At 44.3% G+C, this 15,984-nt stretch overlaps 1 protein-coding gene across 7 annotated transcripts in view; it reads left to right on the top strand.

Moving 5' to 3' along the window:
• PRR11 (proline rich 11) overlaps positions 1-13,346 on the top strand; it is a 188,237-nt gene extending 174,891 nt beyond the window's left edge. The window contains exons 1-10 of one of the 7 annotated variants that reach the window (XM_083587956.1): positions 168-307; positions 1,548-1,743; positions 2,602-2,737; positions 4,304-4,426; positions 5,890-6,120; positions 6,713-6,811; positions 8,478-8,590; positions 8,698-8,757; positions 9,210-9,306; positions 10,893-13,346. In XM_083587956.1, the coding sequence (XP_083444082.1) occupies positions 1,634-1,743; positions 2,602-2,737; positions 4,304-4,426; positions 5,890-6,120; positions 6,713-6,811; positions 8,478-8,590; positions 8,698-8,757; positions 9,210-9,306; positions 10,893-10,961 (1,038 nt within the window). In that variant the 5' untranslated portion in view covers positions 168-307; positions 1,548-1,633 and the 3' untranslated portion in view covers positions 10,962-13,346. Of the gene's footprint in view, positions 1-167; positions 360-1,547; positions 1,744-2,601; positions 2,738-4,303; positions 4,427-5,889; positions 6,121-6,712; positions 6,812-8,477; positions 8,591-8,697; positions 8,758-9,209; positions 9,442-10,892 lie in introns of those variants that run through there. The other 6 variants (XM_083587954.1, XM_083587955.1, XM_083587950.1 and 3 more) reach the window with 6 other exon arrangements.
• Positions 13,347-15,984: the final 2,638 nt, after the last annotated feature.

A 15,984-nucleotide genomic window follows, 5' to 3' on the forward strand; every position in this document is an offset into this window, starting at 1 on the left:
GGTCCTATTTCTTTCTAAGGCGGGTTGACATTTTGGCCACCCTTTTCTCGTCCCTCCCCTCTCCCTTTCTCTTATTGGTCCCTTTTTTCCAGACCTTTAATCTGGTTGGCTATTGTTTCCTGATTGGCTGGATCTGCAACCAATCGTGGGACGCAGGATGCCAATAGGTTTTTGTCTCAATAGAACACTGGCTGCAGCACGGGGAACTGTGATTGGCTGTGGCGCAGGCTGCTATCAGTTTGAAATGTTGGGCGTGGCAAGGAAATGTTGGCATGTGTCAAGAAGGGCGGAGTTTTGATTTTTTAAGGTAGGGGTTTTGTTCAAGAAATGAAGAATTAGGGGATGGAATGAGAGCGCTCGTAAGTATTCTGCTTTGCGGGAACCACCTGCTTCTTTCTGGCTTTATTGGGTGGGGAGTCAGGTGTGTTTCCCGTCTGGTGATGAACATTGCCATTTTTTCTTCTGTGAAATGGGTACTTGTGTGCCCCCTATGAGAGTTTCTTAGATTTCCATATGCGGCCGCAGCCTCAACAAGAGTGGGGAGGACCCCATATTTCAGCTCAGCTTCTGCTTGTTTGTTGTTGTTGTTTAGTTGTGTCCAACTCTTCGTGACCCCCTGGACCAGAGCACGCCAGGCACTCCTGTCTTCCACAGCCTCCCGCAGTTTGGTCAAACTCATGCTGGTAGCTTCGAGAACACTGTCCCACCATCTCGTCCTCTGTCGTCCCCTTCTCCTTGTGCCCTCCATCTTTCCCAACATCAGGGTCTTTTCCAGGGAGTCTTCTCTTCTCACGAGGTGGCCAAAGTATTGGAGCTTCAGCTTCACGATCTGTCCTTCCAGTGAGCACTCAGGGCTGATTTCCTTCAGAGTGGAGAGGTTTGATCTTCTTGCAGTCCATGGTACTCTCAAGAGAGTCTCCTCCAGCACCAGAATTCCAAAGCATCCATTCTTTGGCGATCAGCCTTCTTTATGGTCCAGCTCTCACTTCCATACATCACTACTGGGAAAACCATGGCTTTAACTATACAGGCCTTTGTTGGCAAGGTGATGTCTCTGCTTTTTAAGATGCTGTCTAGGTTTATCATCACTTTTCTTTCTTTCTGCTTGTTTACTGTGCTTAATTTATATGTTGCCTTTCTGCAATATGCCCAAGACAGTTTACAGTTTTAAGATGCTCACTCAGATGAAATACAACGTAAAGTTAGCCCTGTGGGTGTGGAGAGGATAGATCAACTGGAGCAGGATGTGATTTTGGCCGCCTTGCCTGCTTGGCTTGCTTCATCTTTTCCACAGGTGTGTAAAATGAACGTAGATATTACAAGAGATCAGTACGCATCCAGTGATCTTATTCCAAAGGAAATCAAAATCTGTTTTAGTGTGCAGAATCCCTGAAAACTCAACACTCGGACAATGGCAATATTTACATATGTGGTGGGTGGGTGTTGTTTGTATGGGTGCTTCTTGGGCATGATGTTCCAGCTGGCAACACCTACATTTTTAAAATCTACGCTTGGTCTTTTTAAAAAAGCTGTCTTTTTTTTTAAAGGGTATGGCAGGATTCCTGTTATTCATTTGTCCCCTTCAAACAAAGCTTCAGGGATATGATTTAGCCTGAAGTTTAAGTTAGAGAAAATGGGCAAGGACAGTCAACGGCGTCGAAAACTGAGAGCCAGAGCAAAACGTTTGGCAAACAGGAAGGAAGTTATCGTTCAGCCTCAGTGTTCAAGTTCTCTCCCTCCAAAGTAAGCACCTCTGATCTTTTAATTTTTCTTTTCAGTGTTCTTTCTATGACTAGTCATCACAGTTGCCTTGTTTTCAAACCATTGAAAGTGACCAAGACCATTTATGTAGCAAGAAAGTAATAAAATGCATATAAAATTGTTGCGAAAGTTGGGTGCTTTCCCCTCTCTCTGCCAAGTGGTGGCAAGAGCTCATGGGGTTCCAGGAACTCACCTAGGGTATGTGGAGACTGTAGTAGCTTTAAGAAATATGGTTTATTCACCTATTCACACCTTCAGTCTGCATGGAGGGAGTCCAGATCTTACAGCATAGCCATTTCAAGAGGGGCTTGTACCCCACAGCAGTGCAGCCCTGGAGTCAAAGGCATATCTCCCAGTCAACCCTGCAGCCAGCCTGCCCAAGATGGATCCCAGTCCGTCTTCCATCATCTTCTTTTCCTCAGCAACCCTTGCTCAATACTTTTTTTCCCTGTCACCTCACACCCAGTTACCCTGGCAACCTACCAAACCCCCATCTCTGTTCACATCTCAGGGCAAGAGGGGAGGACAGTTATCTTGCATTGCCAATGGCCCTATATTGTTTCTTGGCCAGGTCATTTTGCATATAGGCTTGCACAGGAATTCATCTGCAGCTTGTATTTCCCCTTCATATCCCAAATAATGAAAATCCCACCATTTATTAATTTCTAATTAATTTCCCCCGCTCTCAAATCTATAACAATATAATTGTAATGCTCATGCACTGCTTGTTCTAGTAATGGAAGCATATGGGAATGAGGAGGTTTTCCGTGCCAAAGACAATAGGAACCATCCATGAAGGTCACCTTTTTAAGATTTTGATTTGGTGTTTGTCTTTGGTAGGCTTCCGGTTTCACCCTGCAGCTGGAGCAAACCTCTTTACTCATGGCCCTTGACATTTCTGAGCATTGCAGTAGTGAAAGCTTTACAGACCACAGGGTTGTGTCTGTACAGGTGGTGCCAGAAAAGTGTTGGACGGGTAAGTTTTTGTTCATGTAATCTTTTTATTTAGGATACTGAAAACTGCAGTGGCACCAACTTTGTCTGTTTGATCTGGTGGGCACATGTGGAATTAGGAGAGTGCATGATGAGTGACCGTAATGAAATGGAGGTGTAGCATGACATAGAATGGCTGCCACATCTAAAAGATCAGAAAAAGTGGCAAAGGCAAGAAATTGTGCCAGGATGCCCCACCTATCAATGTGGGGGACTTTACCTCCATCAGCCCCCATTGCACTGGCTTGCAAAGAGACATTCCTTGAACCCCTGCTCAGTGCAGAATGGAAGAGAGCGAGTGTGTCTAATCTTGGCATCCAGTTTAATGTGGATGTTTTGGGAGAAGGGTGTTCAGCCTAGGAGGGGCTGAGCCACCCCATGCTCGCTGGCGTATCCCAGGTTTCACATGAGTAAAAGTACTGGGTTCAATCTCTGACGCCACCAGCTCAAGGGATCCTGAAAAGCAGCGCTAGAAAGGATGACTCCTCATTGCCATTCAGAATCTACAGTAACAAACTTAGACACAGGGACTGCAGCTTAGTGGGAGAGCATCGGTTTGCAAACAATGACTCCCACTTTTGATCCTCAACACATCCAGCAAGGACTGGGGTAAGACTGCTGTCGGCAGGACATCAGGTGTGGGGCTGTTGGACCAGAGAAACATCTTGATCGATCAAGGAGGTGTCTTCTTAAGTTGTCTGGGGCAGGCTCTGAGGTTTCCTTAACCTGTCACCCTTTCTTTCCTGGGATCCTGGTCACAGGTTTTAAAATCCAGCATGATGATTGATTGTAGCCAGTATTTTAGACTCCCTTTTTCTCTTTGGAAATGGCTTTTCATTTCAAGCAACCACTAGGATGTTGGCAGTCAAAGGCCCACTTCCTGCTTTTGAGGCCCACCCCCAGCCAAAATGAAAAAATAACGACCCACCATTGGAACGGATATATTTTTATTCATATTTATGAACATTTTAAACTCTGTATAGCTTAAGAAAAACGATGTCTCATCAAATCATGTCTCTTACCTGCTCAAATTTGCAGTACTGAGAGTCACATTTGAGTTGGGTGCACATTGAAACAAATTGCCCCCAAAAATTAAATGTGAAAATACTAAATCTGAGCCTGTTATGTACTGAAGTTCTCACCCTGGGCCAGCAGGGGGATACTGTAGATAGTTTTCACTCAGGTCCACATATGCAAATAAGGGATTGAAAGTGACGTTCAGTGATTGGATAGTTATAGAAAGTGGTTACCGTTGTGTTCTAGTGGAGCTCTATATAAGCAGGCTGGCTGAACCCTTCAGTTCAGTTCTGTTCTGGCCTGTGAATAAACAAGAGCTGTTTGAAGAATCGCTGTCATCTGCTATGTTCACCCACAACCTAACAGAGCCCCCTAAAAGAACCCAAGGTAAGTGGCCCTCCTGTGTCCTCTCCCCCCACTGTGTGGGCCCAGGGTGTCTCCTGTTTTTCTGCTGCCAAGTGTGCATATGCATCGGGCTTATGCCTAGCTCTGTAGAAAATCGGCTTCTCTTGCTTCTTTTCTGCTCTTCCAGTTCTTTCAAGTCGTCAAAAAAATTGTATCTCCATCAAACACACATCTGCAGGAGTTGGCTGCGCTCCGGGAACGTTTAGAAAAGCTGGAAACTGAATTTGCCAGCCTACAGTTGCTGGTCAAGGTAAGTCGTACTTTTTACAAAGTTTGTAGCAATCCAATCTGCCACCTCCGGCCAGCTTCTATTATATTGTAATGAATTGATTTGCTTCCTGACATTCCTACTCTGGAAACAGGATCCTTGAAGCCCAAACCATTGGCAAGACTTTTACCTGTGTGGAGGGGTGGCAACTTCGTCTTAAATGTTATTTCTTTGCCACAGGCAAATAGCTGTGGACGAGTCCAATTTGTTGTGGTTTGTAAAATATAGATAATAATTACTTTAACATTAATCTATGTACTGCTTAATTCCATAATAGGCTTCCAAGTAGCTTATGGGTATAAAAACCAGCTATTTCAGTTATTTATATATACTGCTTAATATTCAGACGTGTTATACAAGCATTAAAATATAAGTATCTGAAATTCTATTGTGTGATAAAAACTGCTTTAAGATTATCTGGGGGGGTTTTTTAACAATCATACAGCATAGACATTTTATGAAATAAATAAGAGGAAACATATGTTGTAACTGGGAGTTTGGGGTGTGTGTTGGGTGTGTGCACTAATGTGGTTTAGTAAACTTCCAAAATGAAAATTTGAAGCATAAGAGCTTGCATCCCATAATTGAGTTGACAACCTGGCTGCTCTGGTTCCTTACTGCCGGATTAACATTTCCTGCTAGAAAAATGCAACCTGTGCTGGCTGATAGAAGTAGTACGACTCATGCAACACGTTGGCGACTAATATACAAACAATAATTGCCAAAATAATTATACATTCTTTATCAATCTTCTGAGCAAAATACAAAACCTTGTGTAAAGCCACAGAGACTTATGAACTACCCAACTTAAGATGAACTTATTGTTAAGTTGTGTTAAGTTATTAGACGACACAGTGATTCTTCAGATAGCTCTTGTTTATTGACAGGCCAGAACTGAACTGAAGGGTTCAGCCAGCCTGCTTATATAGAGCTCCACTACAATGTAACAGTAACAACTTTCTGTAACTATCCAATCACTGAAGGTCACTTTCAATTCCTTATTTGCATATGTGGACCTGAGTGAAAACTATTGACAGTATCCCCCTGCTGGCCCAGGGTGAGAACTTCAGTACATAACACTTACAATGTCTGGTTTCAATGCCAGGACGAAGCAGGTGCAAAACGCCAGCACCCTGTCCACAACTTCATTAACATCCATCTACAACTTCACTAACATCTCTCAGTATTGTGAACAACACCGAACTTACCCTTTGCTGGTATCTTCATGAACTCACCTAAAAGATAAAGAAAGCAAAAGACTGAGTTAAGCATTTGAAAAATCCATTGAATCCAGACATTATAAGTTCATCTTAAGTTGGGTAGTTCATAAGTATCTGTGGCTTTACACTAGGTTTTAGATTAACATTTCTAGCTGATGAGACTTCAGATTTCTCCTCTATGTGCTGAATTGAATCCCCCTCGCTGATTTCTCCCTCTTTCAACAGAATGGAACTGTTGTGCCTTTCTCGGAAAAGCCACCTTGCCAGATGCAGTTGGAGAATCCGGAGCCAGCTTTTCCCGCGCATGCGCAGCTGGGCCTTCCAGAATCCTTGCCTCCACAGCCCTTGGCTCCCCCACCTCCCCCACCCCCTCCGCCTCCCCCACCTCCTCTCCCTCCGCCCCAGCCTCTACCTGCACCTCTCCGTCTCAGAAGAGCTGGTGGCAGTAAGACGCCGGTAATGTGTATGGCAGCGAGAGTTCCTCTTAACTCCTCTAATTGGGGTCAGGTTTTTTCTCTAGTCCGTTTCAGTTTCTAGCCTGCTAGTAGCATATGGGTTGGTGGGAGCAATCCAGGGATGGGAAACCCATTTTCAGCCTGGGGGCCACATTCCTCCCTGGGCAGCCTCCCAGGGGCCGCTTGCCAATGGTAGGCAGAGCTAGAGGTGAGCAAGGGTAAAAGCTTCCAAGCTTATGCAGACAATTAAGAACATACGTTAATCGCAATACAGTAGTTAGCTGATCTCCGATTCTCAGTTTTTACATCGTTTTTTATTTTATTTTACGTACGATTGCTGTAGACAGCTTGGTTTATTTTGTGTATGAATACTGCCGTACAAATATCTAACTATGTAAGTATTTTATTTTATTTTTATGTAGCATTTCACTGCTCCTCTCCCTGAGCCCCTTTAGACAGAAGAGTGGGGTAGAAATTTAATTCCTGTAGGATTTCAGGAGGAGCTGAAGGATATTGAGTCAGAGACTTTGTTGGTCAGTGAGAGAGCTGTGGGTTCTGAACCTCTTTTCTGTCCATTTCCTTCTTTGATCCAGGCAGCCTCCTTAAAAAAAGATGTACCCATGCAGATAACCCTCCAGGACCTCCTAAATGTGAAACTAAAGAAAGCCCAAAGCGGCATGGGGATAGACAAGGTAAATTCGGAAAGGCGTGTTAAATGTGCTTCACATTTTGTGTTAAATGCTCTGAGCTGAGCTGTTTGGGCCCTGCTGTCTGATGATCGGCCTCTGTATCAGAATGGTATTGTGAAGGACTCCTAGGCTACCTGGACAGGTGTGGTGTTGTGATGGTGTCAGTAACAAACAAACAAAAATATCTGCAGAAAACGGTCCACTTTCAAACACTGATTAAATAGCATAATGAATGGGACCCGAGTGAAATGGGCCAAGCGGAAGGGAATACAATATTCGCCAAAACTAAACAAATCAGTGTCCAGGTTGATTCATATGGGGAGAAGTGGCCCTTAGTGTATTGGGGAACTGAGCTGCATAAGGCTTTATAGGTCAAAACCAGCCATTTGATTAGTAACAAAGGGAATTCTTTGAGCTCAAAAGGAAGGTTTATTGTATGGTTGTTTTATGAATCTGAGAGTTTGAATCAGGTTTTTGTAGTGAGCTATGCATTTGTGTAGTTTCTTTTTCCAAATTCAATTTTTATTGATTTTCATTGATTTTCTATTACAAAATAAGTTTCAAAAGCGTTTGCAGAACATCTTTAAACAAAATTTTAAAAAATTCAAAGATCCAGTTTATCTTGCGAGAGTGTAATAAAAACAATATGATAGTGGGCTAGACCAGACAAATAGATTTGATTTTAGATTTTCAGCAATAACTTAATTATGTTTGTGCATTTTTTAGTCATTTCCATGAGTTACGAAAGCTATCTTTGTAGTTACTTAAAACCATTTTGATTATTTATATCATTTGTTCTTTGGCTGTAACCAAAAATGCAGCAGCTTGTATGATTCTTTACGATACTTAAGTTAAAACAAAATAAAGCTTTGAAAATACAAAAACACACAAAACACCACTTTCAATTGAGCCCAAAAGCTAACTGGTAGCCAATGCAATTGGGCCGGGGCTGGCGTTTCAGCCTCAGACTGCCTTGCCCTAGTCAACAGTCAGGCCCCTGAATTTGGCCTCAACTGCAGTTTCTGGACAGTCTTCAAAGGCAGCTCCACATATAATATATTGCAGTAATCTAACCTAGAGGTTACCATAGCATGAAGAACAGAGGTTTGGCTATCCCTGTCCAGGTAGGGGAATAAATTATTTTGAATGGCAAGTAAGGAAAAAAATAAAAACTTGAAGCATGGGAAGTCCCAATAAAAAATTTATAATTTAGGCAGAATATTTGGACTCTTTGATATGTATTTGTATAATTTGGAACATTCAATGTGATTTGATTGGATTGTTAAAATGGGAAACTTAACAAAAGTGATTTTTAAAAAAAGAAATAAAATAACATCCCCAGACTTCAACAAGCAGTTAATTTCCTACTGTCCTGAAGTCACCAGCAGTTTAAGCTATTTAAGGTTATGTCCGAACTTCAAGGGAATGGGGGGTTGGGGAGAGGTATTGGTAGGGTTTATTTAGAGCAGAGGGATCTCCGCGGGACCAATCTGGCCCAGGCAAGATAAACCTTGCCAAACCTGATTTAGAGGATAAAAACAAGAAAAATGGAAAAGGGAAAGGACCCAAGAAAAACTTTGTGCCCCCCTGATAAAATTCCTCACAAAGGCCCTGTGTTGCAGCTTCTTTCAAAAGGTATGGTGCGGTAACAAGTCTTTCTTTTCTTCAGAGGAGATCGCCGTTTGAGAGGCGCAAGGCATTAATTACCCTCTCCGACTTGCAAAGCATCAATCTGAAATCCAAAGCCCCAGGACCACAAGCTCGGGTTACCAGTCACTTGATGTAAGGCACCTCTGACCTTTTTGCAGATTTTATGCGCAGCGTTAACATTGGTCCACTTAGGAAATCTGTATTTTAATTTTCCTGTTTGCTCTTCTTTCCCCCTCCAGCACTCCTAGCAGAAGCAGCTTAGATTTCCGGAAACACTTGAGAAAAGTCGCTATTGAGAGGTAACCATCTATATAGGGAAGTGGGAGTCAATCTCCCCCTTTTTTCTTTCTTTTAGATCACTGTATGATCCTGCCCAGACCCCAAGGTCGTCATTTGAGGGAGTTCCGGGGTGAGGACAATGAGAGAACAGGGCCTTCTCTGTGGTAGCCCCCATTTTGTAGCATGGTCTCCCCAGAGAGACCCACCTGTTGCCAACCTTGTCATCACATCAGCACCAGACAAAGGCATTATTTCTTTCCTCAGGCATTTGGGCAGAACCAGTAAATGGTGGCTTTCCCTCTGTTTCTTGAATACATTGACATACAGTATTTTAATGAAAGCGTTTTATTATTCCTGTAAGTTGCTTTGGGATATGTCGCTCTGAGAAGCGAAACATAAATCCAGTTAACCAAAACAAAAGTTTATGGCTCCCAGCATAGACCGTGTACCCTTTTTTTCCCCCCTGCCCCAGGAGCCCAGGTGGAACCCCATTAAGCAACAAAGAGAACATGGAGACTGGCACAGGACTGACGCCCATCATGACCCAGGCTCTGCGGCGCAAATTTCAGGCAAGGCTCTCTAGGGATCTCTGTTGGGTTGGCAAAGCAAGTGTTGAAAGGGGGCTTCGAACGCACAGTCCCATCTTCCCAAGTCAGGGGTGGGGAACCTCGTCCCCATAAGGGCCACATTTCCCTTGCGGGGAAAACCTTCCGCAGGCCGTGTACCGGGATGGGTGGGGCTAGGGGCAAAATTGGGAGGAGCAATGGAGGTGTGACTTGTACTTTTGTACACTAGTCTACATTCCAACTGCAGAAGACAGAGGCTTTTTGCACGTCTGTATATGTGTGTGTATGCTTGTGTGTATGCACACACACACACACACACAGGCAACCCCCCCATTTGCACAGGGGTTATGTTCTGAGGCACCCCATGTTTAATAATAATAATAATAATAATAATAATAATAATAATAATAATAATAATTTATTATTATTTATACCCCGCCCATCTGGCTGGGTTTCCCCAGCCACTCTGGGCAGCTTCCAATCAAACACTAAAATACAATAACCTATTAAACATTAAAAGCTTCCCTAAACAGGGCTGCCTTCAGATGTCTTCTAAAAGTTTGGTAGTTATTTTTCTCTTTGACATCTGATGGGAGGGCATTCCACAGGGCGGGTGCCACTACCAAGAAGGCCCTCTGCCTGGTTCCCTGCAACTTGGCTTCTCACAGCGAGAGAACCACCAGAAGGCCCTCGGCGCTGGACCTCAGTGTCCGGACAGAACGATGAAGGTGGAGACGCTGCTTCAGGTATACTGGACCGAGGCCGTTTAAGTGAATACCGTATTTTTTGCTGCATAAGACGCACTTTTTTCCTCCTAAAAAAGGAAGGGGAATTGTGTGTGCGTCTTATGGAGCGAATGCAGACTGCGCAGCTATCGCTGAAGCCAGCAGAGCAAGAGCAAGAGCTGTGCAGCGCCTCTTGTTCTGCAGGCTTCCCAGCGAAGCGGGAGGAGGAACGGAAGGGAGCCCTTACACGGGAGCCCTTGCTCCGCTGGGTTCAGCGATAGCTGCGCAGCTTCCTCTGGCTTTTCAGGGAGGTGGGAGAAGGGACGGAGGGCAGCCCGTCAGTCCCTTCTCCCACCTCCCTGAAAAGCCAGCAAGAGCCGCTCTATCTTTAAAGAGCCACGCCGAGCGAGCGTGTCTTGCTGGCTTTTCTTGTTTTCCTCCTCTAAAAACTAGGTGCATCTTATAGAGCGAAAAATACGGTATTTGAAACGGCATTGAAAAAGCCTACAAGCAGTGCTTCCCCCACCCCACCCCTTCCCGTTCCGCTCCTTTTTGTGACGTTTTCGGGTCACTTCTGGGTTCGGCGTAATGCACGTTCACATTTTGAACGCGTGTAAATGCGGGGTTGCCTGTGCACACTCGCGCACAACCCTCCCCATCCTCCCCCAGCCCAAGCAAGAGGTGTTGCTACAATGAACATGCATTCTGCATCTGTACAAAAGAACTTGAGGGAGGGTGTGAGGTGAGGAGTCCAGCCTGAGGAGAGGAAGTGGCTTCAGGAAGTGTGGGCAGAACGGTGCAAAAACTGAAGTTACAGCCAGAAGGAAAAGTTGAAACCTCTCTCTCTCTCTCTTTTCTTGACAGTTGGCTCACCCAAAGAGTCCTTCTCCATCCCTGTTGCCTAAAGGAAGCAGCTTTGAGGAGCAAAGTTAGCAGCGCGTCTCCTGCCTACCTGCAGTTCCCCGTGCTGGTTTTCTGGCCTCTGCTGATGGGCACTACTAATGTGGAATGAATTTATTTATTTTTCAATAAAATAGACTGGGAGCAGAGAGGGGAGAAGAAAGGATGATCTTCATCGTCCTTGAGAGCAGAGCTCACCATCCCCAGGTGAAACACACAAAGGAGAGACAGTATAAGTATTTTTTCCCCAGCCTGATTTTTATTCCTTTACGGCAGAGATAGGGAAGTTGTGGCCCTCTGGATTTGTTGGACTACAATTCCCAGCAGCATCCAGAGAGCATCCCTCCTTGCTTAACACCATACTGGCAAATATGAGGTTATCACTTTAAAACACCTTTAGGATATAAAATACCTGCATGGGGAATTGGGCATTCCTAACCTTGTTTTATTTGTAACTTACTTGAAACGTTTATATATATATTTTTAAAGTATTTACTATTTTAAAAAAGATTTGGGGAGAGAAACATTTTTAAAAACTCCCAAGTTCTTAAAACTCAGAAGGGTGGCAGTCAATCTTGGAAATTTCATCTAAAGTGTATGTGTACACATGAATTTGTGTATCTTTTCTCCATAATGACGAATACCTTTTTATCTTCTCTTAGAGGGGGAAGTATATGTTTTTCTCAATAAGGGAAAATGCCCCTTTCTCTGAGGGGGAAAAGTGAATTGCAGAGGAAGTCTAACATGCCTTTGTACCGAAAGAGGCTGTATGTTCAGCAAACCTCAGATGAGGTTTTTGCTTCTGGTTTGAGATCCTGATGCATGTTGAGTCGTTCCTTACACCCTCTTGGTCTGCTGAGAAACAATGAGGTTCTGCCATGATGGAAGAGGTTGGAATCATCAGCTGGTCATTCAAACACTCCTTAAAAAATGTGAGTAGCACCTAGAGCTATTTACAGAGTGTACCATTATGTACAGATTGTATCTGTAAGATGGAGACTAGGTTCTGGTTGAAGATGACAGCTATTGTTTTCAAAGTGCTGCTGATGATGCTTTTCTGTGGGGGTACAGACTTCTCATCAGTCCTGCTCTCTTCGGTCAGACTGGGTTTTGAAGAACTCCAGAACTTGTTTAACTGGAAATTCATCGAACAGAGGAAAGCTAGTGAAAAAGCCACAGCAGCTCATCTAAAAAGCTGTATCGGCAATCTGAAGAGTGTATTCTTTGCCTTGAGTCTGCTTGCATTAAAAGGCAAAGTAAATTTGCAGGACCCGGAAAAGAAGCTTCAGCTCATTAGTTTCCCAAGGCTGTTGACATGCTGCTTTTGCATCAAGCCTATGAGCAGCTCAAAAGGGCGCCAGCATCAAATTGCCTTGGCGGTGCAATGGAAGGAAATGCCTTAAGTTAGATAGCAATCCTTTCAATTAAGACACTGTGGTAACCAACTCTTGGGCACATAACTCTTGTTAACGTTTATTTCTCCTTTAGATGCAGTTGGGTTAGATCCACACTATACATGTAAAGCACAGGTGCTCCCCACCCGAAAAACACAAAGAATTCTGGGAATTGTAGTTTACCCCCACAGAGCTATTGCTCCCAGTAGTACAGTTCCCAAGATTATTTGTGAGAAGCAATGTGTTTTAAATGTATGGTGTAGAATGTGGCCTTAGCGTTTGAAGGGATATTGTGAGCATATGCGCACAAGTGGCGCCAGTTTTCTCCTGATATGCCTATGACACATTCTTGTTTAGCTTGGAATATTGGAGATTGTTCATCTGTGCAAGGACATGGGCCTCTTAAGAGCATCCTCACAAAAGTTCCCAAGGAGAAGCTTTAAAATAAATTGGGGTGTGTGTGTGTGAAGCTTTGTAGAACAAGGATCTGGACCCTGTGGTCCCACCAGACAGTGTTGGACTACAACACCCATCATTCCAGACCATTGGTTAAGCTGCCTGTGGATGAAGGGATTTTGAGTCCAGTGACACCTGGAGGGACCATAGGCTCCCCAGCTTTGCTGCAGAGTAAACAGACACCCTTCAGTCTGTCCATCTGAAACATGGAGCATTCCAGAAAAAAGATTGAACCTTTAGTGCTAAGGTAGAGATGGCCAGTAGGCTAAAGTTTTCCTAAATGTACACGTCTACATATGCATGCTGCATTATACAGCTGTAACCCAGCTCACCTAGTTACAATTATTTACAAGTTTACACTGTGTTTCTGCATCCGTTTCTTACCCATTACTCATTTTATTGCTGTTTGTTGCGTGTGTCAATTCAATCGCTTTGCTGCCTACCTCCTGCACATTTCAAAAACAAATAGCTTCTGTAGCTACCTGTGGCACATTTTGGAGCAACTTGAAACTAAATATTGTAAAGCAGCGCGGACTGAAATCAGTTCAATAAAAAAAATAATATGGCAGTCTGCTGGCTTTCTTGTTCTGCTCCTCATTCATGTTCTCTTTGGAAAACTGTTTTATTATTGTTCAAGGTGATGGGTCTCATCAGAAATGTATTAAGTAGTAGCCAACGACACTTGGTAGTCCAATTACATGGTTGATGTATGCTTCAAGAAATGGCTTTAGCTCGGTGGTAAAGCAATCAGCTTTGCAATGCAGAAGGTCCCATGTTCAGTCCCCAGCATCTCCAGATAGATGGGGGGGGGGGAGAGGAATTTTAGTCTCAAACCTGGAGAGCTGTTGCCAGTCAGTGAAGAGGATGCTGAGTTGGCTGACTAATGTGTCGTCAGAGTCAACAGGACAACAACAAACCTATAGTTACGTGAAACATACTCAATAAACACACAAGATGTAACCGGCTGTACTTTTGAATAAATAAGGTATAGTATTCATTGTATTGTAGATTTCAACAGAAGTCTCATAAAGTTCAATGAAAAAAGCAGAAGACCCAGTGGATCAGTTCATTGTCTAGTCAGTTCATGCATAAGGTCCATACATGTAAAAGTATCTATTCCACCTGTCTGTTCAAAGAGTCCAATAATCCACATGAAGGGTTGTTTCAGTTCCACAGAATCCTTTCACAGAGTCTAAGACAAGGATTTCCGGAATATTAGCCTTGTTTCGCCATCCTAGGCTTCATCAGAAGAGCAGGCTCATATGTAATATTATAGGATAGTGGATCTTATAGCATAGTAGTGATTGCAGTAAACTTTATGAGACTTCTGTTGAAATCTACAATTCGATCATAGCTGTCAACTTACAGATTTGAAAATAAGGGACCAGCAGCCAAAATAAGGGACCTGCAGCCTCACCTGTTCCAGGCACTCTAGTCTTCCTGTCCTCCTGCAGTCTGGTCAAACTCAGGCTGGGTAGCTTCGAGAACACTGTCCAACCAACTTTGTAACCAGAGGTTCAACTGAATAGAATCTGAATTACATGCACCACGAGGCCTATGCAGTCTCAACTTAATATGGCTCCCCGGCCTGGCTTTGCACTGCAAAGTTTGCAGCAGCACATGCAACAAAATGGCGTCCAGCATTCAAAAAACCCCTCAGCTTGCATTAACTAGCCACACATAAGGCATGCAAGCTCCACCCCCAGGTCGTTCTTATACTTCTTATTGGGTGAGCAACACAGCCAAGCAACACAGTTGGAACCTCCCTCCTCCCTGGCCGGCAGGGAAGGAGGGAGAGGAGCTGCTTCCTTTGAAATTTAAGGGACATCATTTAAGGGACATTTAAGGGACATCCATCAATAAGGGACAGCAGCGGGACATGACGCTGGAATAAGGGACTGTCCCTTCAAATAAGGGACACTTGACAGCTATGAATTCAATACAATGAATAGTATACCTTATTTATTCAAAAGTACAGACAGTTACGTCTTGTGTGGTTACAGAGTCAGCAGGAGGCAACTTCTATGTGCTACACCCAAATAGTGGATAATGGGCTGCTGCCTACATAAGAGATAAGCAAACTTTTAGACTTGTGGGATCCGCTAACCAGAGCCACATGCAAATTGGTGGCTTGGCTCAGGTCAGCGTTGCTTATCTACTGTTATCCATTGGCATAACATGCATGCCTCTGTGCCAGGCATCCCCAAACTCGGCCCTCCAGATGTTTTGGGACTACAGTTCCCATCATCCCTGACCACTGGTCCTGTTAGCTAGGGATGATGAGAGTTGTAGGCCAAAAACATCTGGAGGGCCGAGTTTGGGGATGCCCGCTCTGTGCAGATCTGCACTTGAGTTATGACAGCTCACCGATTTAAACACAAAACATTAAAGGTGGCCAGCATAGCGACACAAAAGATATGGTGAAAAGCAACCAATGCATATTCATATTCTTACAGGAGAGAATCATGGAGTTTGATAGGCATTTGTCGTAAGGCAAGCTCTGCTGAAGAACTACTTTACTTGTTATTGATAAATTGGGAGTTCGAACCTAGCTGCTGCACTGCAGATCGTGCAGAGTTCTACCTTTTTGCTCAGTCTGGGCACGATACGTAGCCTCTGTCCCCTATCCACCGTCTTCGGACCTTTCTGTCTTGCTTCTAAGGTGGTGAACTATAGTGCTCTAGTGTTGCACTACAACTGCCATCATCACTGACCATTGGCCATGCTAGCTGGGACTGATCGGAGTTGGAGTCCAGCCAGTGGCGTAGCATGGGTTGTCAGCACCCGGGGCAAGGCAAGTAATTTGCGCCCCCTAACCCGTGGATTTGCGCCCCCTAACCCTAACCCCCAGATGTTGCGCCCGGTGCGGACGGCCCCCCCCTGCACCCCCCACGCTACGCCACTGAGTCCAGCAACTTCCGGAGGGTCACAGCCTGCTCTTAAGGACTTTAATGACAATCGCCGAGCACACATCTGCATCTGTCGACAGGTGCGTGGGGAGAAATAAGTGGGGAATTCATGGAATTTAGATCGTATGTTGTTAGCATATGAAAAGCTGCACAAGCCTATACACCTGTGCAATGCTTAAGGGCCCAATCCTGTGCACGTTGACTTAGAAGGGCGCGCGCTTACGACAACACCCTGCCTGTAGCAGGTCACGTGCTCCATTCAGAGGATCGCAGAAAGAGGAAGGGCACTTCCGGGAC

Source organism: Podarcis filfolensis (assembly GCF_964270895.1).
Source record: "Podarcis filfolensis genome assembly, chromosome: 15".
Lineage (NCBI taxonomy): Eukaryota > Metazoa > Chordata > Lepidosauria > Squamata > Lacertidae > Podarcis > Podarcis filfolensis.